We start from the raw sequence: 25735 nt of genomic DNA on the forward strand, positions 1-25735 counted from the left end.
CACTTTCTAACCAGCCTGGGGGTACTGTTAGCCGGTAGTCAGACTTGTTTACCTCAGCACAGTTGACATTAGACTGACCTGAATTTTACAAGCTGGGAACTATTATGTCACAGGGTATAATTAAACCTAAACATATACTTTAAGAAAGAAAACAAGATGTAATGTGGAAAGAATTACCAGTGGGTCAAGTTCGGGTCGTAAATTAGGACACGAATGGTACCACTTACTGTGCCCATCTTTGAAATACAACCTGCCCTGCGTTCTGCATAATCCAAGAGTTCAATTTTGAACCTAATTTTTTAAAAATAGTAGTTTATTGAATTTCTTTTCCCCACAGATAATGAAGTTTTCACATATTTCAATGAAAAACCAGGTGGAGCCTCGAGAGCAGAGATTCTGGCGATGTCGCTCAGCGCGGCAGAGCCCGGCAGCCGGGGCGGGGAGCGGGCCCGGGCGGACTACAGCTCCCGAAGGGCTGCGGGCGGCTCCGCTTCCTGCCCGCCCGGGGAGCCCATGGAGCCGACGGAGGGCGCCGAGGAGGAGCGGCTGGTGCAGTGCCCCGTGTGCCTGCAGGAGCTGCCGGGCGCCGACATCAACGCGCACCTGGACCGCTGCTTGCAGGCCGGCGGGGCCCAGCCCGAGCCCCCCAGCAAGCGGCCGCGCCTCGCCGCCGCCCCGCCGGGCAGCCAGGCCGAGGGGCAGCCGGAGCAGGCCCGCCCGGCCGCCGGGTCCCCCGTGTTCTCCCTGTTCCACAAGGGCCGCGGCGGCGGGCAGAGCCCGGCAGCGGCCGGCGGGAGGAGCGGCGCGGGGCGGGACGAGGCCCCCGTGCAGCCGGGCCATGGATGCGCGGCCGCGCCGTGCGGGGAGAGCCTGGCTCACAAGCTTCAGGGGAAGCCCCTGGCCGAGCGGCTGCGGCCGGACACGCTGGGGGACTACGTGGGGCAGGAGCCGGTGCTGGGGGCGCAGACCCTGCTGCGGTCGCTGCTGGAGTCCCACGAAATCCCGTCCCTCATCCTCTGGGGGCCGCCGGGCTGCGGGAAGGTGAGTGCGGGCGGCGAGCGCCCAGCCCCGCTCACAGCTGCGGGGTCGGGCCGGCGCTGCCACACGTGGCTCTGGAGGCCGGTGTTCGCAAAACTTGTTAATTTTCGGACTCCTCTTCGCCCTTCTGTCTTCTTGGTTTCTTTTGCAGTTTCCTTATGTTGGCTGATCTCCACTAGTTTTCACTTAAGATTGCAAAAAACACAACCTTTCCTCATGAATGAAATAGAATTGGTCCACCCCCATCAGCCCCGCTCCATACAATTTGCACTTTGGTTACCCAAGGCCTCTCTTCCTTTCAGATAATTCAGATTTCGTAACTCCAAAATCCGTACCTAAAACACAAGCCGTGGTTTAGTTAATGCCTGAGAAGCTGAAAAACAGCAACACCACAGAATCTCTGCATGTGTTTAGGAAGCAAGGTGAGATACCAGCAGATTAATACAGCACAGTTTGCAAGTATTAGGTTTGCTTTAGCCTAGGAATACTTGTCCCTGAGAGAAAGCAGCGCTGGTGTAGAAGGCAGATAGCCTTTGGCTAGTCACTCATCCACCTTCAACCACTTTTAGCCTCGTGGGTCTTTGCAGGATCTGGCCACTGCATCTTCGTGTTCTGGTTCCTTTAACATACTGGGGGCCATTGTGAATCCCAGAAGACCCTCTAGCACAGCAGTGAAGGGATTCACAGTTGTTGTTGTGAGGGAAGGACCAAAGGAATGCCTCAGATGTGGTTGAGCAGTCTTTAAGATCTCACCTTAATTTTTTGTCCTGTTGTTCCACGTGTTTCAGATTTGTGGGGTGGCAGGGCAAACAAAATAAAGTTTTCTCTGTCAGTCTAATGTGTTCACAGCATTTAGTTTCACGTATGTTATATATATCATTTGATGTGTTGGCTGTGTGAGAGTATGTTTGAGGAATCAGGGATAGGGAAGGTAATGCTTAGGAGAGAAGGTAAGACAGAGCAGCAGCTTGGCCTTTTCTGCGTACTTAACTGAAAATAAAGAATAACTGTGTGTAGTGTTTAAATAATAATGCTAGTCAATCACAATAAATGAGGAGCAAGTGTTAGATTAATACCATTAGCGATGATCCAGTAGGTTTTTTTAGGCTAGATAACATACACCTCAAAAGAATCAACTAGCGAACTTCAGTAATTGCCACTTCTTTAAAATAGCAAAGGAATAGCAGAAAGCAAGAGCTCAGAATAGATGAGGTGAAGAAGTGCTGTTTCTGAAAACTGATTAAAGAGGAGGTGGATTGACTGAAGTAAGATGACCAGAGAGAGGAAGTGGAAGTCAGTTCTTTAATAAATAAGGATTCTCCTTGCTGAATGAGTAACACATTCAGGGGCTTGCTTCTATGTGGTTTTTTTTGTGGTCTCATGCCTTTTGTTTCTTCTTGTCTCTGGCAAGAAGAGCATGTGCTTGCTCTCTCTTGAAGCTGTCTTTGCTCAGTACAGTGGTAGCAAAGCAAAGGCTGCAGTACAGTCTCTGCAAACTGGCACTGGCTTCAGTGGCCTTTGGGTTGTGATCCGATGAATGCACCTGGCTTTGATCATGGCAGTGCTTTTTCATGAGCTTGTGACAGCTTAACAGTTGTGTTCCAGGTCTTCTTTAGGGGCCTTCTGTGGTACTGAAAGTGTCTTTGAGTAGTGGTGATCTGTTTTATGCCTGCAATATCACAGTTTTCATCTTTCATACGACCCATCCTTCTCACCCATATGGTTCACCCAGAATTGTATTTAGTAAGCTTGCCTTTCAGAGCTTAAATTCTCTTGCTCCTTAGTTGTCTGACTTGCCTAATTTCTGTGCCTTTTGACCCATCAAAGAACAGTTCCACAACTTACCTGTTACATTTTTACTCACTGAGTTCTTACACTATTGGGTAACTCCTCTGCTTTCAAGGATATTGTTCTGATTCTGTGTGCTTTCAGTTGGCTCCTGATGAAAAATCCATTATTGGCTGAACCAGAAATTCCTTCTGCAAAAACTTGAACTTTGCCCTTTCACTCAGGTTTATCAACATTTCTAGGGTAGTGCTGGAGTACAGTTTTATCTCAGACCTTCTTCCCCATAAATCATATTGTCTGCCTGAGTTAAATATCTGAAAGTTCTATTCTCTTCTTGGATGTGTCCTTATAAAATTCGTCTCCTAACAGATTTAACGTGCTAGCAAAGTAGTCTACCTAAAGGTGGAAAGGGAGATCTGTTCTTGCCTGCTTATCCCACTCACTATTTGAGTTGTATGTATATAACGTGTCTGAGAAAACATTTAATGAGAAAGCAGTTTAGTTTTGAAAACTTGAATGATCCTGTGGAGCAGAAGTATTCTCACTGCCTCAGGACCTGGTTGGATTGATTAGCAAAAACTTCTTCCATTAAATACAGTCCTTTCATCAGGAAAAATACTGAGAAATAACTGCATATTATGTAGTTTTGTATGTAACAAGGCCATATGCTAAGCTCTGCCCATCAAAGAGCTAAAATAGCAGCACAATTAGATATGTTGGTCTAAATTCGGAAGTGCTGTGTAAGATGGTCATACATTTCTTAAACCTCTTCAGGCTCTTGCTAGCTCTTGCTACCCGTGGAATCTGGTTATTGCAGCTCATCTATGCCTTCTTCCATTTCTACAGCCAAATGCCATGCTAACTGATACTTTTGAAAAGGGTAGAGCAGGACAAAGTAAAAAAACCAAAACTGAAATGGAATAAATCATCAGGACCAAATTTCAAATCAATTTATGTATTATTTTTTAATCTGGACTTTTATGAAAAATAGTAGTTCAACAGACTTTTTCTAAGCAAGAAGAAAATAATCTTGCCTTTGAAGTGCTGCAAATGCAATATTTCATATTGTAGGTCAAGAGTATTTTTGGATCGTTTTTATCATGAGAACAATAAAGCTAGGTACTGGAGTAAAAATATCTGTGTTATGTAACTGCTTTGCCCAAGTTGATTTTGGCCTCAGCTGCACTTGAATATTCAAGGAAATGTCCTCAAAATGGAAAAGACAAAATAGGGGTATTTCTGTTGTGATCCTCTTTTCTTTTGAGTTTCCATCTGTACTGAGTCCTCTTACTTTAAGGGAACATGATCTTTGTACCTTGGGTCTGTCATCCTAATTTCTTAGGAAGCCAAGGTGCTGTGGATGAAGAGACTTTGACTTTTCGTTTGCACTTTTGTCATTGTGAAGTGTTGAACACAAGGGCCTATATTCTTCTTTCAAGAAGCTGACCAGAAGAAATACTGCCTCAAAGAGATGTCGTGGTTATTAAGTTAGGAACAGTTAGCTTGTTCATCCTGACTATGCAAATTTTTAAAGGCCTGTATGAATCCGAGTGTAATGTGAGTAAGATGTACTGTGATTTATAGCAGCTTAATACAGGGATTTAGATTTTTGCATGTCTGCCATTGGGGCACCAATTTTAGTAAAGAGTTAGTGGGGGGACACAGAGTAACTTGAGCACCGAATAATTTTGCTGCCACAGATAAAGTTTAAGCCTTATAAACCTGAACATTCTGTATTTTAATACAGTAAACATTCCCTCTTATGTCTGCTGCTTAACAAGAAAAAAAATAGATAGCAAGTGGCATGAACCCACTCCTTATAGAAGATAACACAAAGAACATTCATGCATGATTTTATGAGGTTCATGTTGTACTCCAGAAATAAGATAAAGTATGCAATGTTGGTATGAGTGCAAAACATTCAAAACCCCAGTAAGTGGTCTTTGAAGTTTCTGTCAAATCTTCTCTGACATGATATTTTATTTCTAGAAATCCCTTGTATTTCTTTTCTTTGTTTGCATTCAATAAAGGACACATTGAAACACAGGACAGCAAGTTCAACACCTGTTTTGGTGCCCACATATTTATCATCCCTCCAGTGCTTCCTAGTTTGCTAATACAAGTGGTTACCTAACAGACTGTTTGATTCTGTGTTTCGTCTTCTCTTACTCATACAACTTGGGGCCTGATTTGAACCATTAGAAGTAATGAGTTCTTCTGATCAATTAGCATGAAATTTTAAACGGCAACTCTATCATGTCTTTTACAGTACTGTAACCTGAAAGTTCAGGACAGCTCTGAAAAATGAGTTTGTCTTTGCAGTTGCCTGGGAGCAGTGTTGTAATACTGTGTGCTTGGTTTTGGTTATGCCAGTCTAAATCAGGAATAACTTGGGATAGCTCTCTAGGAAGAGAATGCTGGAAGAGAAAATACTATTGTATCCATAAAACAGTTGGCATGTACACAAATTGGGACACAGAAATGCAGATACAGCTCCATTTCAACAAACATTATGCAATGGCCTTGTGTCTGTTTATGCTTGGTTGGGCTTGGATTCTGGAAGTGCTGTAAAGCACATGCTGTGTCTCTTGTTCAGTGACACTTATTCCTCCAGTAGTATCTCAGTGGGCTATTTGGGGTTTGAAGAACCAAACAAGATGGGTAAGAATAGTATCTGCCCTTACATAAATGCCAACTGCTGCTACTTTTGATTGTGTTTATCTATGTATACTGTGTCCCCAGGGCATATTCACCTGCTATGCTGCCAATTTCCTTTAGACACGGCCTGGCTTATCTGCTGTGACGCAGTGTGGTACAGAGAACATCCACAGAGTTACATCCCAGAGAACTACTGCCCTATGCGGCATCCAAGGATGCTGTTGGTGTCTCCCTCCAGGCAGTGAAACAGAGCACGGCCTTTCCTGATTGCTTGGCAGCCACAGTATGGCCCTGCTGCCAGCAAAGGGAGGGTTGAGGGTGAGGGGAGGCCATTGATGGCAACATGTAAACAGAGATTTGGAAATCCTGGCCAGAATAAATGAAGAGCAAAAAATAGCCAGAAAGTCATGGTCAAACAGCAGCAAAGAAAATCAGGGTGCTAGTTCAGCTTAGGCCCTATGAGTCTGTCAGTGTAGCTAGTGTGTTGTGTTTTACACTAGGCTTATCAGTCTCTTTTCATCCCTGCCACAAAGGTAAGTCACACTGTGGTTTGCTCTGGAACAAACCAGCAAAGTCATTTGTTGGGGAAACCTACATGCCAGCTAGATTATCCCTGCTCAGAAATAATACATGCTGTGCTGCGCTAGTGCCAGTCTGTGCCAGATCTGCTTTGGTCACCTAAACGTGTCCTGGCAGAGCCTACAACCTTCCAGACTTTCTGGGAGAACCATGTATATTGGAAGGACCTTAGGTTTCGCAGTATTCTTTATACGATCTAACCCTGTGTGCTAGTCCCTTCCCAGTTTTTTCCAATTCCACTTTCTGAAGTGAGCTAGGCAACACCACTCTTCATTCCTGTAAGGAGCTTTGGTGAGCTGATGTGATGAGCATAGTTTAATGGCCTGGTACAGAGCTGCAAAAATCAAAAAGACCACCTTACTTCTGAGCAGGTAATGTAGTCATTGAACATCAGCATCAGTAAGATTGGCTTAACTTGTACGAGCTTTTTACTGTTTTCTCCAGCCATGGATGTGAAGTAACATTGACTAGTGGCCGTGCAGAGTGGAGGGAAGTAGTGCATACCTAAATTGCGTTGCCCAGTCAAGGCAACTTCAGGGTATACAGAAAATTCTTGTCTCCTAGTACAAGCATGCAGCTTACCAAACAGAAAATCTGATTGATTTTTCTGCTCTGACAGTGGGAGCTGTAGGATATTCTCATTTGGGCTGAGTTTACACAAAGCAGTAAGTACAGGATGATGAAGGAGAGTTTCAGTAGTTAAGTGTTTGTTCTGTGTGTAACGGGTCTGCAAATAAATGGCCACGGGCTGAAGTTAAATGTTATTCATTGGTGAATAATGGTTCAGAAGTTTGTTGGTGAATATGTTTCTGTTTCAGAACAGCTTTTTATAATGTCACTGCTTTAGCTTGTCTAAACAGGTAGGTCAGTAAGGTCTCACAATATTCAGCATAAAAGTTGAGATAATAGGTATGAGTTTGAATAGTTTGGCATCATAAAAGAAGAGAAATAAGAATAGTTTCTGGAAGGGACAAGGATATTACACTGTGAGCTTTGTAAGGTGTAGGTTTTAGTGAAGTTAGCAAAAGGCTAGTTCACAGGGTCACTGGATCACTCTTAATTTGTGGGAAACAATATTCATGCCCCTGCCCATAAGGAAAAAAACATGAGCTAAATAAGGAACGCTTGTATTATAAAAGGAGCACGTTATCAACTTGTTTGGATTTCCTTTTTGTACCTGTTATGCAGATTCTGATTCGGGGTACTCACTCACAGTAGATTGCAGCATCAGTGTCACTATTTTAAAAGATTTATTTTCCAGTGTAAGAATCAAACTTTGAAATTTATTTTAGATAATGGAGGATAATCAGTGTGTTTTCTTCTGCCTTATTCCATATCAGATTTCTGATTTTCTTCTTGTCCCTTAAATACATTGCCCCTGAAGGAAACTAGGAGTCTAGCATATGAAGTACAGTTTTTCTATGCTAGCACCTTCATACTTAAGTTGCTTTGCTTATGTGAATTCTCCACTGGATTATGTGTTCCTTTAGGATGTAAGCTGAAGTAACAAAGAGGGAGAAAACTGTAGCTTGTTACTGACTTTTGCTTGAGATGGTAGGACAAAAAGTAGCATAAAAAGCCTGAACTCATGGGAAGTAAGTCTTTCAGAGGACCAGGAAAAGTTTTACATCTGTGTGATAGGCAGTTTGACTTGCTGAATGATTGATTGTGCAGAACAGAAGGAAGAGGCTGTGAACATGCCTGTCCTTGTCAAGCACTGCATTTGAAAGGCAATGTATGTTATTCTTATTGCAACCTTTGGTGACCCACAAGTTAGCAGAGAGGGAGGGGTATCTGCTGACTGAGATCCATGCAGCAGATTTCAAGTAGATTCTTGGTCTAACAGTAACTTTCAAACAATTTTTTTTTTTCCCTAAATTAGAGTTAGAAATATGGACTCCTGTGCATGTGTTCAAAACAAAGTCCTTAGTGGGTTTTTTTGCAAATAACAAAACTCTCTGAGAGACAGTCAGGGTACAATGTAAGCTACCAGTCCAAGTGGAACTACAAGAAGAATAGCTGCTTTACTTTTTTTCTTTGTCCTCTCACCACTTTTAGAGAAGGAAGAGGTGTAGTTTTCCTTTTTCATCCTCAAATTTGATGTATTGGGTGTTTCTGTGCTTTCAGAGATTTTTAAGGCATGGCTATATCCTCTGAAGTTCCATTCTGAATCAAGACCCTTTTGTAAGGAAACATGAATATTGGTTTTAATTTGTTATCTCAGTTTCAAAGATAGTTTTCTTTTGGTTTTGGTGGGGTGGGGGTGGAATTTGCTTTTTTTTTTTTTTCCCCTCAGATCTTCCTAATATTTCTAGACTTTGCTGAAAACACTTTCCAAGTGTCTTTCCAGTCTTGTCCTCTGCAGTGATAAAACTTGGGGATGGGTGGATTGAGCTCCAGGAAGCAAGGAAGGATCTGACATGGGATGCAAGTCTTGTGTCAGGACCTCAAATGACACCACGTCTGAAGGTAATCAGGAAGCCCTTATTAAAACTAAAGCAAGAATAAATAATAATACATCCTTCTTCTTAGCCTCCCATTTTCTAACTTGGGCTAGTTGCAGTTTCAGGGACAAGGAGATCCACTAAAGGGACAGAGCAGGGTACTGCAACACCATTGGTAACCAAGTGGTAGGTGCTTGTTGCTGCAGCCTCCCTGCAAGAGGATCAGGTTGACACCACCTGCTGCTTTAACCTCAGCACTTGGAATATCTTCTGAGGTGGTTTTGTCAGCACCTGTTCCACGCCTCATCTGCTGAGGCTGTCCTGTCTTTGGTCTCCTTTGGATCTTTCTCTAATAGAATAGTGAGCTTGATGGAACAATCACCTGTTTTCTCTAGCAGTACTTTCAAATAGAGATGCGTTCTCTTTGGGGCATACACCTGTGTTTACTAAGGGTTATGAAGTAAAGTCTCAAAATCCTGGGTAATAAATCTACCCAGGACGTTGGTGGAAGTTGCTTTTGTGCTTTGGTAGGCTAAGTGAAATCATCTATTAATGCATTTGGGTTTGAAAAGGTTGTTCATAAGGACAGAGAAACAACAGAGCTGCTTACTAAAAACATCCAGTTTGTTCAGTCAGCTACTTTTTTCTTTCCTGGGCCAACATTTGATTACTGTTGACTATTTAGATTTAAGAGTTACATTTTCTTAAGTATGCATGTAATTTTTTAACACTAATGTTCTGTTGTGCTTTTATAGAAACTGCTGTCTGATTAATTTTATTTTTATGTGTATTTCAAATATAAAAGGATTTAATTAATAACATTGTAGCTTTTTGTTTCTTAGATGCTGTTGTGCTGCAAACTCTTAGGCGGGTGTCTTGGAGCAGTCGAGCTCTTTATTCATTAACATACTCCACAAAATTGCTGCATGGGGAATTGCAGTCAGCCTGTCTTCTGTGACAGGAATGTATTTGGCAGAGAGCACTTCTTCCGTGACAAAGGAGACAGCTGTCAGTGCTGTCCTTTTCAGTACTGAGCCTCTCTGGGTTTGATACGTAAAAGTGCAGGCATTAAAAATGCAGCAGAGGAATTCGCAGCTACCTCTACGAGGAAGTTTTTAAGTCTTCTGTGCCCTAGAATAACGTGAGCTAAAATGCCTTAACCCTGTAAACTGTCAACACTGTCCCTATGTCCAAAATATATAGCTTTGTTCTTTACATATTTCCTTTAAATTGCTACTTTCTGTGTCTGAAATTATTTTTACAAAGCTTTCTCCTATTGCTGTTTCAGACTACACTGGCACACATCATAGCCAACAGCAGCAAAAAGAATGGCATGAGATTTGTGACACTGTCAGCCACAAGTGCCAAGACAAATGATGTTCGAGATGTCATCAGCCAAGCCCAGAATGAAAAAAGACTCTTCAAGAGAAAAACTATCCTCTTTATTGATGAGATCCATCGTTTCAATAAATCTCAGCAGGTATTGTACTACTCTGCTTTTATGAAAGAGCCTTTGTCAGCACTTCTCTAAAATCTCCCACTTTGCCTTAAGGTGATAGCTTCCTCTGGGCTTTTGATTTCAATGTTAATACTTTTAGTAGATGAATTTGGGAGAAACATAAAAATTACATTCCTTAGCTAACTTCCAACCAACATTTAGTTATTGTAGTTAAAATATTTAAATAAAAGGCTAAGTTATACTCATAGATGACTTTTGTGCCAGTCTTTAAATGATATTTTTCTGAAATTTTATTTTTTAAAAGTCATTTTAGCAATGTTTGCTGCACACATCTTCATTTCAGCCTCCATCTGGGGGCTTAGCATTCTGTATTACCTTTACAAAGGTCTGGAATGTAAGTGTGCTAAACATGGATATTTTAATGTCCTCTCTTCTGTGTGAGAAGCAATAAGTCATGGCATGGTACTTCAGGATAACACTGCGGCCATCACTTGGGACTTTTTTCTTTTTCCTTTCCTAAGTATAAGGTTTTTTCAGTTGTTCCATGCAAAGCTTGAATTCTGTACTACAGGTTGCAGTTTTTAAATTGAACTATTCTGTAATCTTCCTGTAGTTTTCTGACTGTAGAATTAGGCAGGGAATTGTAGCCCTAATGGTTGACTCAAAGCGTATGTAGGAGTAGCCTCACCATTTGTTACACTTGCTAAGGCAATTTCATGATTTCCTGTGTTGCCATGCAGTAGACCAATGTCACACAAACTCAAAATTTGCAGATTTCTTTACTTATTTCTTTTCAGCTGGTAGGGTCATTCTCACTGCAATCATTTAGGGTGTGGAGTGCATGAAATTAAGTAATTTCCGTATCTTTGCAGATGAGCTGCCTTGTCAGTGTGGTTATTTGTCATATCAACAGTGAACCCAAAGTCTCGCAAGACGCAAAAAAAAAATGTAGCCTACTCACATTGGATGTTTCAGGTTGTCATTGATCGAGATCAGCTTTTTCTGCTTCCCTCCCATGCTCAGGACACTTTCCTTCCTCACGTCGAGTGTGGGACGGTGACTCTGATAGGAGCGACCACAGAAAACCCTTCCTTCCAAGTCAACGCCGCTCTCCTGAGCCGATGCCGGGTGATTGTCCTGGAGAAGCTCTCGGTTGAAGCGATGGAGGCAATTCTGATGAGGGCCGTCAGGTTCTTAGGGCTCCGGGTTTTGGGCCAGAGTGACCAGCACGGCACCCCTGCGACTGGCAGCAGCAGCAAGAGCTCAGAGTGAGTACTTTATGGGCTGCAGGGTGTTAACGTGCGCAGCCCGAGGAGCTGACTGCCTGCCAGGGAGAGAATGAAGCAGTTGAGGGGTGGGAAGAGAAACCCTAGCCACCTCTGATAGTAAAGAAAAGAAGTGGCAGCATATGGCAGGGGCGGGGGTGACAGGAGAGAGAGAATTCAAAGCATTGGCTCTCTCCATCCAAAACATAATCTCACCGTCTGGATTAGGAGAGAATTTTATACTTGGATCTGTAACTCCTGACTCACCCTCTCAGGATATTTAAATCTGTGCTGCTGCTGAGTATTTGCTGTAGAAGCCTGTAACTAGGTCTTTGTTGTCTCCTAGTGTGTGTTACTTCTTGCTACTGGTTGTATAAGCATCATGTTACCATTAAGTGCTGGATGGGATATCCCCTCTTAATTTGGAAGTGCCTGCCAGAAGTTTGTTGTTTTCCGAGAATTTTTTTTAATATCAGGGAAGATGCTCCTGCTTCTGTTCTTTAGTTGCAGGATAAATCCTGTGCTGTGTTTTAGGATATCCTGTGATGAGAGGAGGCTGTTGCTGTGAGATGCTGATAGATTAAGAGAGACTGTGTTTTTCTCTGCTCCTTGATGTCCAGACAGATAAATTCATATTAAACACTTTAAAAAGTTTTGGAAAAATCAATGTTCAGATTTATCTACAAAAGTTATCTGCCTTCTGAAACAGGAGGCTGTCAAGTAAGAGTAATGTGAGGTACTGTGGTACTCACATGCAAGCTATTACACTTCCTTCGTGTTGGTTCTTAGCTGCACTCCTAGTAATTTACACTGCATTGACATGGAGGTGATTGACAGATGGTATGAAATAAATGAGCAGGAATCCACCTGAACCTTATCACAGAATGTAAGCACAAAGAATTGCCAACCTGAATACTGAGGTCAGGTCAGGTAAGAAAAGGTATTCCTTTCTTATTTTTAGGTTACCCTGCCTCATGGTTTACTCATTTGTAGCTTTTATGTGTTGTAGTAATGTGAATTTTAGATGAGAAGGCAGTACTGCATGTCAGCATTAATGTAACGGCACAGCTGTGGTTGTGGCTACACCCTGACTGGGGTTCAGAGGCTTTCTTTTCTGTACAGGATTAAAGTACAAGGCATAGTTTCAGCTGCAGTTGTTTGGGTTTGGATTTCGTTGGACTCTCCATGCCTGTAACCTTCTGATAGCTATGGATGATTTAAACAGCATGGTGCTTCATCAAACTGAAAGAAGTCTGGCAGGCACTAACTAACACAGTTTCAGAAATCTCTCCATGGAGAGAGAGGGCCACACTCCAAAGGCAGTCATTGGAGCCAAGCATTTAAAAATAAAAATGGGGTTTTGAATTGAGGAGGGTTTGTTACAGTTGTGTTTCAGGTCTTTCTTACCTTTCATGATGAGATTTGATGCTGGGCCACAGTTCCTACATTCTGTTGCTGATAAGTTCAGATTTTTATAAGCCATCCTGTCCCTTACTGTGGTTCTGGTTTGGATTCCTCATTGATTCCTGCTTCTTGCTTCAGTGTCCATACCATTTCCTTCTTTATTTCCTTTCCACTGCTCTGCAGGATCAGCTGTCTCAGCTTTTTACCCTCTTGCCTCTATGGAGCAGGACTTTCATTAGATTAGGTATGTAACTGATCATGCAGTCCTGAAGAATAAATTGAAATCACGAATTACAATTTGATTTGGTTGTTATGGTGCTCACCTTTATTTCAGAGTGTGAAAAGGAGCTGTAAGGCAGCACATCCCCAAACAGTGGGGTGTACCTACTTTGAAAATGCTGCAGAGATCTAGCAAGAAGGCACAAGAGATATGTACATGGAATTTTGGGTTTCATTTCCTGTGTGAGTCTCCCTTTTGAAGCCACAGCAGTGTAATATGAAGTACTGCATGTGCTGCTTGGCCTCAGATGGTTTTAGTATCACATCACTTGTCTGGCAGGATGACATATCTAAAAGAGATTTTGAAGGAGAGGATGATTGTTTGTGGTCTCTCATATTACCTTGAGGAATAAGGTGAGGGTGAACCTTCCTTACAGGCATCTTTACAGGCATCTTCCACGCCCAGCACGAATGCAGCCATCCCCAAGTGATTAAATGGATTTCATCATCTGCACTCCACAAGGACAGTGTGCTCTACCCAAATGTTTCCTTAAATTTTTCTCTGTGGATTTTTCTTACTTTGCTTCCACCATTGCTGCAGGCTTCTGATAAGGTTAGATCATTTGGATGCTCTTTCACTCCACCGTGGCCTTTTAACTTGCTCTAATGCTGGAGCAACTAGCAGTAGGTGTTAGTTCTTGGATATCTTTCTATTTGTTGTGTCATTGTGGCTCGCAAAGGTTCTTTGACAGTTTTTCTATTAATTACTGGGTTTCTTTAGGATAATATGTGCTTTTTGTTATATTTTCATCAGCATTACTGCCATCAAACTCTAAAGTCTTCAGTACATCAGACTGAAAGATGGAGAAACAGGAAAGGAAAAAACATACTTATGATGAAGAAAATAAGTCAATGTTAAAGATTTTTTTTTTATTGCTGCAACTGCTTGTGCTTTCTGCAGTTTATGCTGTGTCAGTAATGGCACAAGCTGTTCCAGGTGTGCACTGGTACATTACCTTTGCTGTGTCAGTGGTGGAATAAACCAAATTCTTCTCTCAGCTTTTTATTTTTGTCATTCAAGTGCTGCCCTCAGAATGGTATCTCTAATTGAAGTCAGACAGTAGACTGGATGGTTGATTAATGTGTTTGAAGCTAAATAGCACAGAAGGCACACAGCCGAGGGAAATGGAAGGAACCCCAGTTTCCTGTTGGCAAGCCCAGACATCATGCAGTTCAACCTGTTACTGGCTGTATTACAAGTTCTGGCGTGTTTTGAATTCACTGGTTCGTAAATCACAACACTGAAGGTGAAATTCCTTTGGATCTTTGCTGTTCAATACTTTCTTGAAAATTGTTCCTTAATTGGAATATCCATTCAATTTCTTTGCAGGAAATGAGTTGAGAGGTGAGAGACAACACCAGTAGACAATGCTGTAAGGTGGTGAGCAGTGCGTATCACACTGCAGTAGTTCAGATGAAGAACTGTGTTTGCCTGTAAAAGTGTTGCAATCTGCCAAGGAGTGAATCTAGGGAGAGAAAGTAACTAAGTACTGGTTTATATGGGGAAGAAGCTGTGGGTGCTTTGTCTCATGTTTGGCTTAGTAATTTTTTTAATCTTTGATCATACAGTTTCTCCTTGCTTGGGCTTCCTTATATTTACTCCCTGATACTACTTATGCTCTCTTGTCATTGGCTCAAATCCTGCGGTGTTGTGTGGGTTTAATGGGTAGTTCATAATGCATTTCATGTTGATTCTTGGCACAACCTGTCTCGAGGGTATGGCGATAAAGAAGAACTGGAAGAAGGATTTATTATCTTGTAGTGGTAGTTTTCCATTCCTTGAGCTAGTATATCACCTTCAACCCTGTGAGTGGTGGATCCCAGCACGTCCCTTTTGACTTGTTTATGTTTTTGTGTCCAAGTATCATTGGTTACAAGGTACCAACATCAACCATTGGCATCCAGTAGATGTTCAGTGTTAATTTTGGAAGTTGAAAAAAATATGGGATTCCCCATCTGCAAGAGTATTGGAAGCTTGGAAAGAGGTCAGGAAGCATGGGAGTTACTCTGCCTTGTGGTTCTGATGGGTGCAAAAGTTGGGTAAAGTAGGAAGGAGTAGGGCACTTGAGCTTCTGAAGACAGGATGGGCTTAAAAATATAAAACACGGCAAGTGGTTTTGGAAGCCAAGGTATGGAAGTAATTGCCATCCTGATTTTGAAATTAGACTCCTGACTAGTGAAATTAAATCATTGAAAAATGGAATTTTCTGAGATCTTCATTGCTCAGAAAAAAAAAATCTTAATTCAGTTATTCTGAATTTTTATTATTTTATTATTTTAAAATACTGAGTATGTATGGAGCTGAGATTATGCAGTAGGGAAGCAATATGTTATTTACAATCAGTGATTCTCATCAATGTGCTGTGCAAACACCTTGTGTGTGGAAGTTTTCTCCATTTTTTCTTGTTCTTTATCGCATCCTGCATGTCATGCTATTGTAGGCATGGACTGGATCAGCCAATATATAATACATTATTTGGATTGGAATTGCCGCTACCCTTATGTTGCAACTGAAATTTCACCATGGAAATGGACAAGGCCATTGCTTGTAAGCAGATTTTTTTATACTTTCTTGTGAATATTTGTTTCACTTTCTGTAAAGTAAATTGCTTACGTTGAGTCAACAGGGCAGTTAGAGTACTATAGTGAAACAAGAAACAGGATACAACGCAGCTTGAAATTGGCAGATAAATGTGAAAAGTCCTCTGAGACCTCAACTTTTTTGGGGAAAGACTGTACTTTAGATTCTTCCAAGGTAGTACCTGCCTTTTAGTGATCTCAGTGCATCCCCTCTACTGCAGTTGCCTGCAGTTGTGGTATCAGTGTGAGGAGGCCTCAAGCACAAGGTGTGCTTCTCTACAAGCAGCAGACAAAGAGCTTAGTCCTTGAAAGTGAAACCTTCTCTCAAGTACGCCCTGCTGATGTGTGAGAAGTGTTTGCTTGGCATGTGGTGTATATGGGGTCATTTCTGTTGAAGGAGGTATTAGCAGCAGGATGCCTGTGCGTCGTGTCTGCTGGTTTTTTAAAAAGAACTTTTGCTTTCTGTGCTGGCTTTTTTAGTTGCTTATGAAAGATCTGGTGCCCGTCTGTAGTGCTGAGGGGTGAGCATTGCTTCCTGATTTTCAAGGAATTTGATGCTTGAGATAATTGACTGAGTAAGTCCCTGTACAGTTGTATTGTTCTGCTTCCTTTTTCAAAGATGATTTTTTAACCCTGGCAAAAGTGCCACTGTATGTGTGTGTTAATTTTTTTTTCCTAAATTCATCAAATACATGAGAAATAAGGAGACGGAAAAAAGTCATGACGAGGTGCATGTGATGCAACTCTTTTTGCCAGGGCATGATTCCCACTGTATACTTTCTGCAGCATGAGTTTTACCCCTAGAGGACATTTGTCTACTTCTGCAGTGGTTGATTAAGATCACAGCTCTACTGGTTTTTCCTTTTTATGTGTGGCCAAGAGATGGCTCAAATATTAACTGCTAAAATTTTCCCAGAACCTACCGTTTTTTCTTTCGTGTGACAAATGCAAAGTGGGTTTGCAACGAGGAAGAGAAGGCAAGTAAGGAAAGTCAGTGGACACATCTGTCTGGGAACCCTGATGCTGCCTTTTTGTGCACCACTGGTGGTAATAGTAACACATGTTTTGGTAAATGAAGTGCAGGGCTGTTGTGAATCCTTAATTATTTGACACACAAGAGCTTCATAAGAAATGACCTCTCACACCAAGCTCTATGTGCTAATCCTTACTGATACCTGTCACTCTTGATTTACAGTGCAGCTACTCGATGTGGATCAGTTAGGGCCATTCATGCTGTATTTTAACTCCATTAGCTGCTGTCTCCAAATCAGATCAGTTACACCCTCTGCCTGGCAACTCCTTAGATGTTACCTTGTCTACATAACTGAGGTTTGAGGGCTAAATCCTCAACGGGTGCCTGTGAAACGTGCAGAGGTGAACTGGTTTGGATGTGCCCCAACAGTGAGGACTGCAGCCCAGCAGGTGAAAACCTAAAGACAAAACTTGAGGACTTTTTTGTTCTCATAGATTTTTCATGGACTCATTGCAGATCTCAGGAGGTCCTGCTGCTGTATTTCTCAGGTGTTCCCATCTTCTGAGTTAGAAGAGACCCACAAGAATCATCAAGTCCAACTCTTTAAGTGAATGGCCCATGCAGGGATTGAACCCTTGATATTATCAACACCATGCTCCGATCAACTGAGCTAATCTCAGTGACTGATTCACTTAGATTGTGATTTCACTGGAATTTGGCCTTTTTCATGTGTTTGTATAGTTCTGGTACACTCAGATCAGTAGATGGCAAGAGGAGTGATGAACATGTATGAGGATGCAGCTCCCTTCTAGTGAGATTTTTTTTGTACCCCAGTGACTGAGTTGTTAAATTAGGATGCATGTGTTTCACATTGTAAACAATCTTTCCAGTTGTTTTTTGAACAACTGATAGCACCTCTTGCTGTTGTTAGTAGTTAGTTCAAAACTTTATGCTAATTACTTTATAACTCACTATATTCTCTCACCTGCATTTGGATAGCTTCCTACCTTTTTAGTGCTCTTCCACCAAGGAATTTGAAGTGCTAGCAGTGAAATGCTGATGGAGTAAAACCTTGTAAAGTTCAGCTGGCTGTATCAGAATTGGGCTGTGGCGAAAACTTAACCCTAGTTTTTGTTGAATTTAATGAGGTGAGGAAAAGTTAGGGAGTTAATAGGTGAAAGCTCCTGTCCTACATTTTCCATGTGCAATTGTATTTAGCAGGCGTTGGAGCAGGAGGAAGAGGGTCGGCTGCTGGCTCTGCAAGATGAGTTAAGACAAATCTTAAGAAGAAACTTTGTAAAGAAAAGTCATCTGCAGCACAACAGGTAAGGAGAGGAGTGTGATGGGGCTAAGGGTGTGTGGTTGTTCTGTTGCAGATTCCCGGTGTACATAGAGGAGAAAGCTCTGAACACACTGGCCTATCTTTGCGATGGGGATGCCAGGACTGGGCTGAATGGACTCCAGTTGGCAGTGCAGGCCAGAATAGCAGCAGGAAGCACCACTACCAAAGGTGGTGCTGCAGATGGCATTCTGGTAACAGAAGAGCATATAAAGGAGGGGCTCCAGCGATCTCACATCCTGTATGACCGAGCAGGTGAGTAACCAATGCATTTCTAAAATGCAGTGTTCTCAAGATGTGACACCTCTCTAATTTCTCTTCTGCATTTTTCCTACCAGTTGCTCTACTGAAACAGTGGTTGTACTGAAGTTTGTCCTAAAAGTTACTTTTTCTCTACAGCGTAATTCAACTGGAAATTCCTTCTCAACCAGGAAGTGCAGGTTAGCTGAAGGACCTATTTGATGTCCTGAAAACAGTTGTATATTTGGTGAAATTAAATTCACTATTAAAACATAGCGAAGTTATATGTTATTTAAGGTTATATTGTCTTCCATGAGGGTTTCGGTGTAAAGAGGCAGAAGAATTTGATGAGGACATTTTTCTTGAAGAGTTGGATGTCTTCCATTGCCCTTCTACTCCTTTGAAAGTCTTGGAAGTGCTCACATTCACAGTAATATGTTATGTCAAAACCTGAGCAGTTCGCTTTATTTTTAGAGTTGCTTTTTAAGGTAATGAATTCTGTAGCTCGCTTAGGGCAGGCCACATAAATCTCACTGCACTTAATGCTTCCTAGTGTGATAACCACTCTTGCTAAATTTGTGACTTGGCAGTCTTAGGCATCATACTAGTTGGCCACTAAACCAATTTGTGCTAGAGTGTTAAAAATCTATGAGAATCAGAGATTGGGTGAATCTCCTTGAATGCATGTGCTAGTTCTTCAGCAGCACTTGAATGACTGTGCAGAATAGTATGAAATGATTATGCCAAGCAGTATTTGGAGAACTGATTTCTTTTTTTCTCTTTTTTTTTTTCTTTGGCCACTGTTTCTGATATGGTACATTAACTGCCACTGTTCAAAACCTGTGATGAGAGGTTTCTTGAAGCTGGTTGTAATATATGCCCTCCTGCAGCCTTCTTGCTACAAAGAAGTAATGATGACTCACTGTCAGGGAAAAGGCAGCTGGGCAGATACTGATCTAATGGCAGCTGAAAAGTCAAGGGTAGGCAGGGGGAGGGAGAATAAAAATTATATGGGGTCTTAGGCAGGAAGAGGTCATGATTAGAAGGAAGCGGAAAATCTGACCAGTTCGCTGGTCTGAATCTCTTGCACCACGTAGGTCTCTTGTGTGTTTGCTGTCGCCTTGTGGCCACTGTCACACAGAACTTTTGGCTGTGTCCGTTGCTCCCAGCCCTCCTACACCTTACTCTTGCAGAGATGGTACAGAGTGCCTCTTCCTGAGGCTTGCATCAAGCCTGGGTAGCATGTGTCAGGCCCTTTTCTGCTGCAGAAATCTTCGTTGTCATTTATTGTGGGGCTTTTTGGCCAGAGATTTTCAGTGGTGAGAGCAATGAAACCTCTGTTTTTCTGTATTGTATAAATGCCAAAAAGCCTCACACAAATATTGTCACAGTACCAGGTTGCCTGAGTACGTGCCTTTACACAATTTCTCTCTTCTGTGGAATAGTCTGTGTTGACCATTGACTGTTGACTTCAGGTTGACCACTTTTGTCCATAGTAGAGATAGCTGTTTGTCCTTTTAAATACAAAGGCCTTCTGGATAGCTGCTACTATATAAACAAATACCTTTTTTTTTGGTAGCATATTTTAGCTAATACATTTTGAATCACAGCTATTGGTGGGATCCACAGTCCTCTAAAATAAAAGGCTTCAGTCTTTTAAAGTGGAGAGTCTGATCATGATAGCAGCAACATATATTTGTGTATTGCATGTTCATCTAGAAAGCACCAAATAATTGATTAGTGTACATAGTCATGTAAATATGGACCTTTTATTTTAAATTATTTTTTTGTTACCTTCTGCAGAATTTCCCTAATACATGTAGTTGGGCATTCTCTTCTGCATTTTCATTGAGTAATCTAGGAAAGAAATTATTCATAATGCAGTTGTTAGGCTATTGTTCTGATCTATGTGCAGACATGTAAAGAAGAGGTCTTTGTGCAGATAGTTGATGCATTTTAGCTGGCAGGACAAAGAAACAACTTTAATCAAATTTCACTGCCAGCAACTGCCTGAAGCCCTTGCAGTGTTAGGGAAACAAAAACTATTTAGTCATATTTCAGCTTTTAATTGCAGTTGTTAAAATTTTGATCCTTTTAGAAAATGATGTAGCAACCAAATTCATTAAAGTTTACCTGCCGATGGGCAGTGACTAGATCTTTTAAAAAGAGTTGCATTGTTGCCCCTTCCTTTTACATATTGTGTCACTCTGCTAACACTGATTTAATAAGATCAATGTCAGTAATTTTGCTGTCTGTGTGGTGACATAATTTCATCTATGGTAAAGATTGGGAGTGTGTTATACTGAAGTTAATTAATTCTGCAGTCTGGAACACAGTTTTTCCTTTCCCTTGTCTGGAGGAGAAAAGAGAAGGTGTCTCACTGTCCCGGGTTTGCTGTCAGGACAGAGCTTAGAGCCACATAGTCATGGTCAGGGCTAAGTTGCTATTCCATACCATGCACATCATTGCTGGGGTAGGGGAGTGGCTTATTTGGAGTTGAATTCCCAAGTGGTGTTAAACCACCACACTCATACCATAATGTTTTTTTTCAGCTCAGTTTTTTTCTGCTAGATCAGAATGAGAAGTGCTTTTATCTGTGCTGTTGCTCTAGTCTTAATTCCAAGGCTTTCTTCTGTCCTTTATCAATGAGCAGTTTGATGTTTATCTTTGACTAAGATAGAAAATAATTTGAGATGGGGACTGATTTTCGTTTTGCCCACTACTGTGTGAATAGGAATTGTTTAAGAAGCTCAAATATTAACTGTTGTCGGTGAACGAGACCTTTTCCCTATCTTCTATCAATATGACTTTAGATAAATCGGCATCTGAAACTAGTGTGAAAACTCCTCATAAGCACATAAAGAAATCTGTGGGCGTGTATCAACAGGATTTATGCATCTGTATATATCAGACACTAGAGAGTCCTCTCTTCCACAAAGCCTCTTGTGTAGTATCTTGTTTTCAGAAAGGTATTTGCTTTTGTGGGAACTGCATAGAGAAAGATGTATTTTGATTCCAAAAATTCTCCATAGTTTCAATTTCAAGAGGCATCTGGGATACAACAGAGACAGATAAACTGGTATGTGTCTGTTTCTCAAATGGATTGATAAGGCCCAAACTTGTATGTTAACTAACCAACGTGAGAAGGCTAATAAAGTCTACTAAAAGTTCTAATTTTTTTTTAAACTACTTTTGGTACCTCAGGCTATCTATAAACTGTATTTTAGACAGCAATATAAGACCTCTCTCCAATGCACATCACTATATTTTGTCTTTAATTGGTAATGCAATTCTGATGTATAAGTATTGTCATTGTAGCTCTGTCACCAGCACTAACTTCGTAAGGGAGGAAATAAAAGGAGAAAACTAATTCCCATCTCATCCTGAAGTCTGAAGTTCCCTGCAGGTATATATCTCTAGGCCAAACCTATCCACTGGATTCCTTCTGCCTCTCCAGCTGGTATCCCCACATAGGACACTTTACAGTAGCCCATACAGCATATAAAAGTCTCCAGCAGAAAAATCTGGGTGAGTGCAACCTCTGGAGATATTTAAAGGCCATCTTCCTTACTTTTAAGAGACCAAGAGACGCCTTTTGCAAGAGGATGATACGAGTTCAGCTGCTTGGGTTTATTGCTCCTGACTCAAGTGCTACGATGGAGCACGGACGTGCTGTTTGTGTTGGCTCGAGTGAGGGCTGCATGCCAGGGCTCTTTGTGTGGAGTCCTAGCAAAAATAGCTGCCTGACTGCCTGTGCTTGCCTGCAGAGTGTTGAATTCCCCACAGAATCACACTCCAGCAGGAGCAGAGATGGGGGGAATGGACCTGGGAGGTGAAGGTCTTGCTGGCTACAAATGGAGCAACTGCAGCTGCATGGTGATTTTGGTTCTCAAAATCACTCAGGCAGCCCTTTTATTTTTCAGGGCCTACAAGTGACTGGTGTGTTGTGATGTGGCCCTCAGGCTGTAAATCCTTTTAGCCTTAGGAAGAAGAGGAATACTAACAGATGGCTGTGCATGCAGCCAGTTGCCTTTAAAATACACACTTAGCTGTGAGCCAAGGAATGCCAAGCACTTGAAAAAATTAAAAAGGCAAATAACTTGGAAAGTTGAACAACTTGCAGCGAAATACTGTTACAAGTTTGATTAAAAGATATGCATAAGAATCAAAACCAGTTGCACAGAGGAAAATTGTAAGCAGGAAGGGTCTCATTCCGTGTTTGTAGTACTGATTCCCTATTTTTAAGTGTAGCCCTAGAAGATCTGTGGAATAGCTTTGGTTCTCCTTGGAGTCCAAATCTTGTCATATATTAAACTTTAATATTAAATGAAAGAAAATTCCTTGTAATTCTTTCAGTCCTCCCACTTCTTACTTAGGAGTCTAGCATTTCAAGTGTTGTTGCAGTAGTGCAGGTGTCCACAGTTGAACTCAGCATTTCTTAGGGGTTTGCCAGGGTTGTGCACTGCAATTCTGTTTTTTCCAAATTTTACCCATTGACGCTCCATCGTTGTATAACCATGGAATTTCCTTTTTTCTCACCCCTATACAGCACATCAAACCCTTGTTTTACTGTGCACTTTATTTTCAAGTTTTAGATTATGTGAAATGTGTTTTTTCTAAAATACCACTACTGTACAGTACTGAGTTTGTCTGATTCTTTTGTTGTCTTCTCAGAGCTCTGTGTGTGTCCAAAAGCAATGGTCACTTGTTAGTATGTGCTTGTACTTTACTCTTTGGCAATTACAAGCTATTTATGTAGAGTTTTCTTCCTAACTGCTTAAAATACCTGGTGTTATCTTTTTGTGTTTGTTTCTTTTTTTCTTTTGAGGGGAAGGTCACTAGGTTACAAAACCCAAACTATTTGCCTACCAATGTTAAAAATACCCAATTTGCTTTTCATCAGCAGTTGCTCTGTTTTGCTTATGTAGCTAGGGAATGATTCACATGGGAAACCATGAAGGCATTGAAAACATCAATGAATGCTGTAACCACATACCCGGAAAGAGAACCTGAAACAGCAGCTTATGTTTACTGATGCAATCTAGTAAAATGCATTCTGTTCCCTTAAATGCTTTTCAGTTAATTTCCTCCTGACAGCTTTGTGTATTGCTTCTCCCTCATTCAAAACAGGAGAAGAACATTACAACTGCATCTCTGCCCTGCACAAGTCTATGAGAGGCTCCGATGAAAACGCCTCCCTTTACTGGCTTGCTCGAATGCTTGAGGGTGGTGAGGATCCACTCTATGTGGCAAGGAGGCTGGTGAGGTTTGCAAGTGAAGATATAGGTCAGTATTTGCAGTATTTCACATTGGAATAGTACACTGAAGATCTGCTAGGCTTCTCTGGTTTCTAGAAGTTGGCTTTTGAAAAACAAACCCAAAACAGTTATATGCAAAATAGGTGCGAAATACTGAAATGTTCCACATGTTTTTGTTCCAACAAATTTGTATATGGAGGCAGAGACCTACATGAGGTGTCACTGTGATGATTGCCTGTTTCAGGAAATGTTTTTGAGGTCAGGGTTGGTGTGTATTAATATGGATTCTTTTAAACTCTGCTGGTTGTAGATCACCAGTAAACTTGTGCCACAAAGAGTGTGTATTTCAGAGATGCCTGATTTTCTGATGAATCTGGCACATGAATGCCTACCCTGACCTGCAAACCTCAGGTTTGGTAGCTGTGTCTCTAGCTGTAAGGCATCTTAATTTACTTGTCCAAAGTTGCAGATCCAGCAACTCTTTTAGCACATATGTGATGGGTGACGAGTTAGGAGATCTGGGGAAACTATGTCTGAATAGCAATACTTCCCCATTTCTATGTTAATTTCAAAAAGTACGAGAATTGTATATGGTCAGCTACTGCACAGGCTGCCACTGTGTGGCAGCAGATTCAGTCTGTAAATCATACCCACAGCTTAGACTTTTTTTTTTTTTCTCCCCTCGGGGACAGAGGAAAGCTTGTGGAAGGCAACTCAGAAATGTGCATGGATACCTTACAAGAAAGGAAAAAATAAAATTAAAAAAAAAAGATGTAAAGTTTAAAAAAAAACATTTTTCTGCTTTTATGTGATCCCTTTCTATAGGATTGGCAGATCCCCTGGCTTTAACTCAAGCAGTTGCTGCTTATCAAGGCTGTCACTTCATTGGAATGCCTGAATGTGAGGTAAAGGCTTCATTAATTCACTGATTTGAAAGTTCTGCAATCTGTAAAACCTATCTGTAACTATAAAAAGAAGCAGATTGCAAGGACTGGGTAGATTTAGTAACTTGTTCATTCTGCATGGCTCTTCTTTGACAAGAGAACATTGCAGCTCTGAAAATAGATGCTGTAGTTTAAAATAAAAGTTGCTGTGTGTTTATTGTTAAAATGTGATACATTAACATGCATCATTTTTCTGGGTTTTTTTCTATGATAAAGTAGCTATTATTTTCCAGTAGTGAAAACTACATGGAGCTATGGTGTAGTTAAATAAGAGTATTCATATTATAGTAGTAGGCAGAGGTCAGTTTAAAAACACAATCCCTGCCATGCTGTACAAACAACCCGAATAGCAGACCTTTTCCCAGGATGCATAAAAGAAGTCATTTAACATTTTCCTCTGCTTGTTTGCAGGTGATTCTAGCACAGTGTGTAGTGTACTTTGCCAGAGCCCCAAAGTCTATAGAGGTGTACAGGGCATATGGCAAGGTCAAGGAATGCCTGAGGATGCACACGGGACCCCTGCCCCCTGTTCCTCTGCACCTGAGAAATGCCCCAACAAGGCTCATGAAGAACTTGGGCTATGGAAAAGGCTACAAATACAACCCCATGTACAAGGGACCTGTGGAGCAGGACTATCTACCACAAGAGTTGAAAGGAACAGACTTCTTCAAGGAACAAGAAACGTGACTGCTGTGCTTGGTATGGGTTTTGATTGTATGACTCGTACATTTGTACTGGGATAAAAATTTCCTTTTCAGTGTCAGCCACTTGTTACCATGGTTGAAAGGATTAAGCCACCAAGCATTCCAGATACTTTTTTATCCTGCTGCTTTTATTCCTGTTGATCAGAAGGTATTTTGTAAAGAATTGCAGTTAGGCAGTGTAGAAATGCAAAAATAAGCTTTATCCATATAGTGCTGTCACTGGTTTAAATGAAACTAAAAAAAGCCCCAAGAGGCTTGTTTTCTGGTTCTTGCTGTGAGACAGGAAATATTACTGTACTGCTTTTTAAAATCAGTGTCTATTTCAGATTTTGAGAACATTATTTTCCAGAAAAATAGTAAATTGTACCCGCTCTGCTAAAATATTGTACAAAATATAATTACAGAATAATTTTTTTTTGCTCTTATGATTTTTCATAGACCAATTTTGTACAACAGTTATTAAACCAATAAAGCTGTTAAAATAGTGTCTGTGCTTTTGTTTAAATACTCCTATGACAGCAGTGTGGTTTTAAAAGTTTGATACCCCTTTAATTTTATTATCCCTACTTTCCAGAGCAAGTTTAATTCATTTTGTGAGTAGAATAGTCATGAAAATGGCCACTGGAGTGCTACCAAGCTCTTTTCTACCTCTCTCTGGCTGTGATATGACCTGTCAGCTGTCTGGAACATACCAGTTGCAGGTGGGTATTTCTTGGCAGCAGAGTTATTTGGTGCTGTGTGGCACTTAGATCAGAGGGGTTGCCACAGCCGTGCATCTGGAGT

The 25735-nt window shown here is 41.3% G+C and overlaps 2 protein-coding genes across 2 annotated transcripts in view; one reads left to right on the forward strand and one right to left on the reverse strand.

Moving 5' to 3' along the window:
• The window catches only part of MYLK4 (myosin light chain kinase family member 4), a 76325-nt gene extending 65318 nt beyond the window's left edge, over window positions 1-11007 (reverse strand). The window contains exon 1 of the mRNA XM_033060891.1: window positions 10928-11007. Within this exon, the coding sequence (XP_032916782.1) occupies window positions 10928-10983 (56 nt within the window). The 5' untranslated portion in view covers window positions 10984-11007. The remainder of the gene's footprint in view (window positions 1-10927) is intronic.
• On the forward strand, window positions 388-25438 carry WRNIP1 (WRN helicase interacting protein 1). The gene is made up of 7 exons (XM_033060882.2): window positions 388-1041; window positions 9796-9987; window positions 10990-11234; window positions 17844-18061; window positions 23177-23332; window positions 24130-24209; window positions 24660-25438. Exons 1-7 carry the CDS (start codon window positions 403-405, stop codon window positions 24933-24935), a joined length of 1806 nt encoding a protein of 601 aa, XP_032916773.1. The 5' UTR covers window positions 388-402; the 3' UTR covers window positions 24936-25438.
• Window positions 25439-25735: the final 297 nt, after the last annotated feature.

The sequence above is a fragment of the Catharus ustulatus genome, chromosome 1 (genome assembly GCF_009819885.2).
Source record: "Catharus ustulatus isolate bCatUst1 chromosome 1, bCatUst1.pri.v2, whole genome shotgun sequence".
NCBI lineage: Eukaryota > Metazoa > Chordata > Aves > Passeriformes > Turdidae > Catharus > Catharus ustulatus.

Excerpts from the sequence above, each read along its gene's own strand:
- WRNIP1 (XM_033060882.2), top strand. The coding sequence starts at position 403 with ATGTCGCTCAGCGCGGCAGAGCCCGGCAGCCGGGGCGGGGAGCGGGCC. Across the intron at positions 1,042-9,795 it reads GGCCGCCGGGCTGCGGGAAG|ACTACACTGGCACACATCAT; the intron begins GTGAGTGCGGGC and ends TTGCTGTTTCAG. Across the intron at positions 11,235-17,843 it reads AGCAGCAGCAAGAGCTCAGA|ATTCCCGGTGTACATAGAGG; the intron begins GTGAGTACTTTA and ends GTTCTGTTGCAG.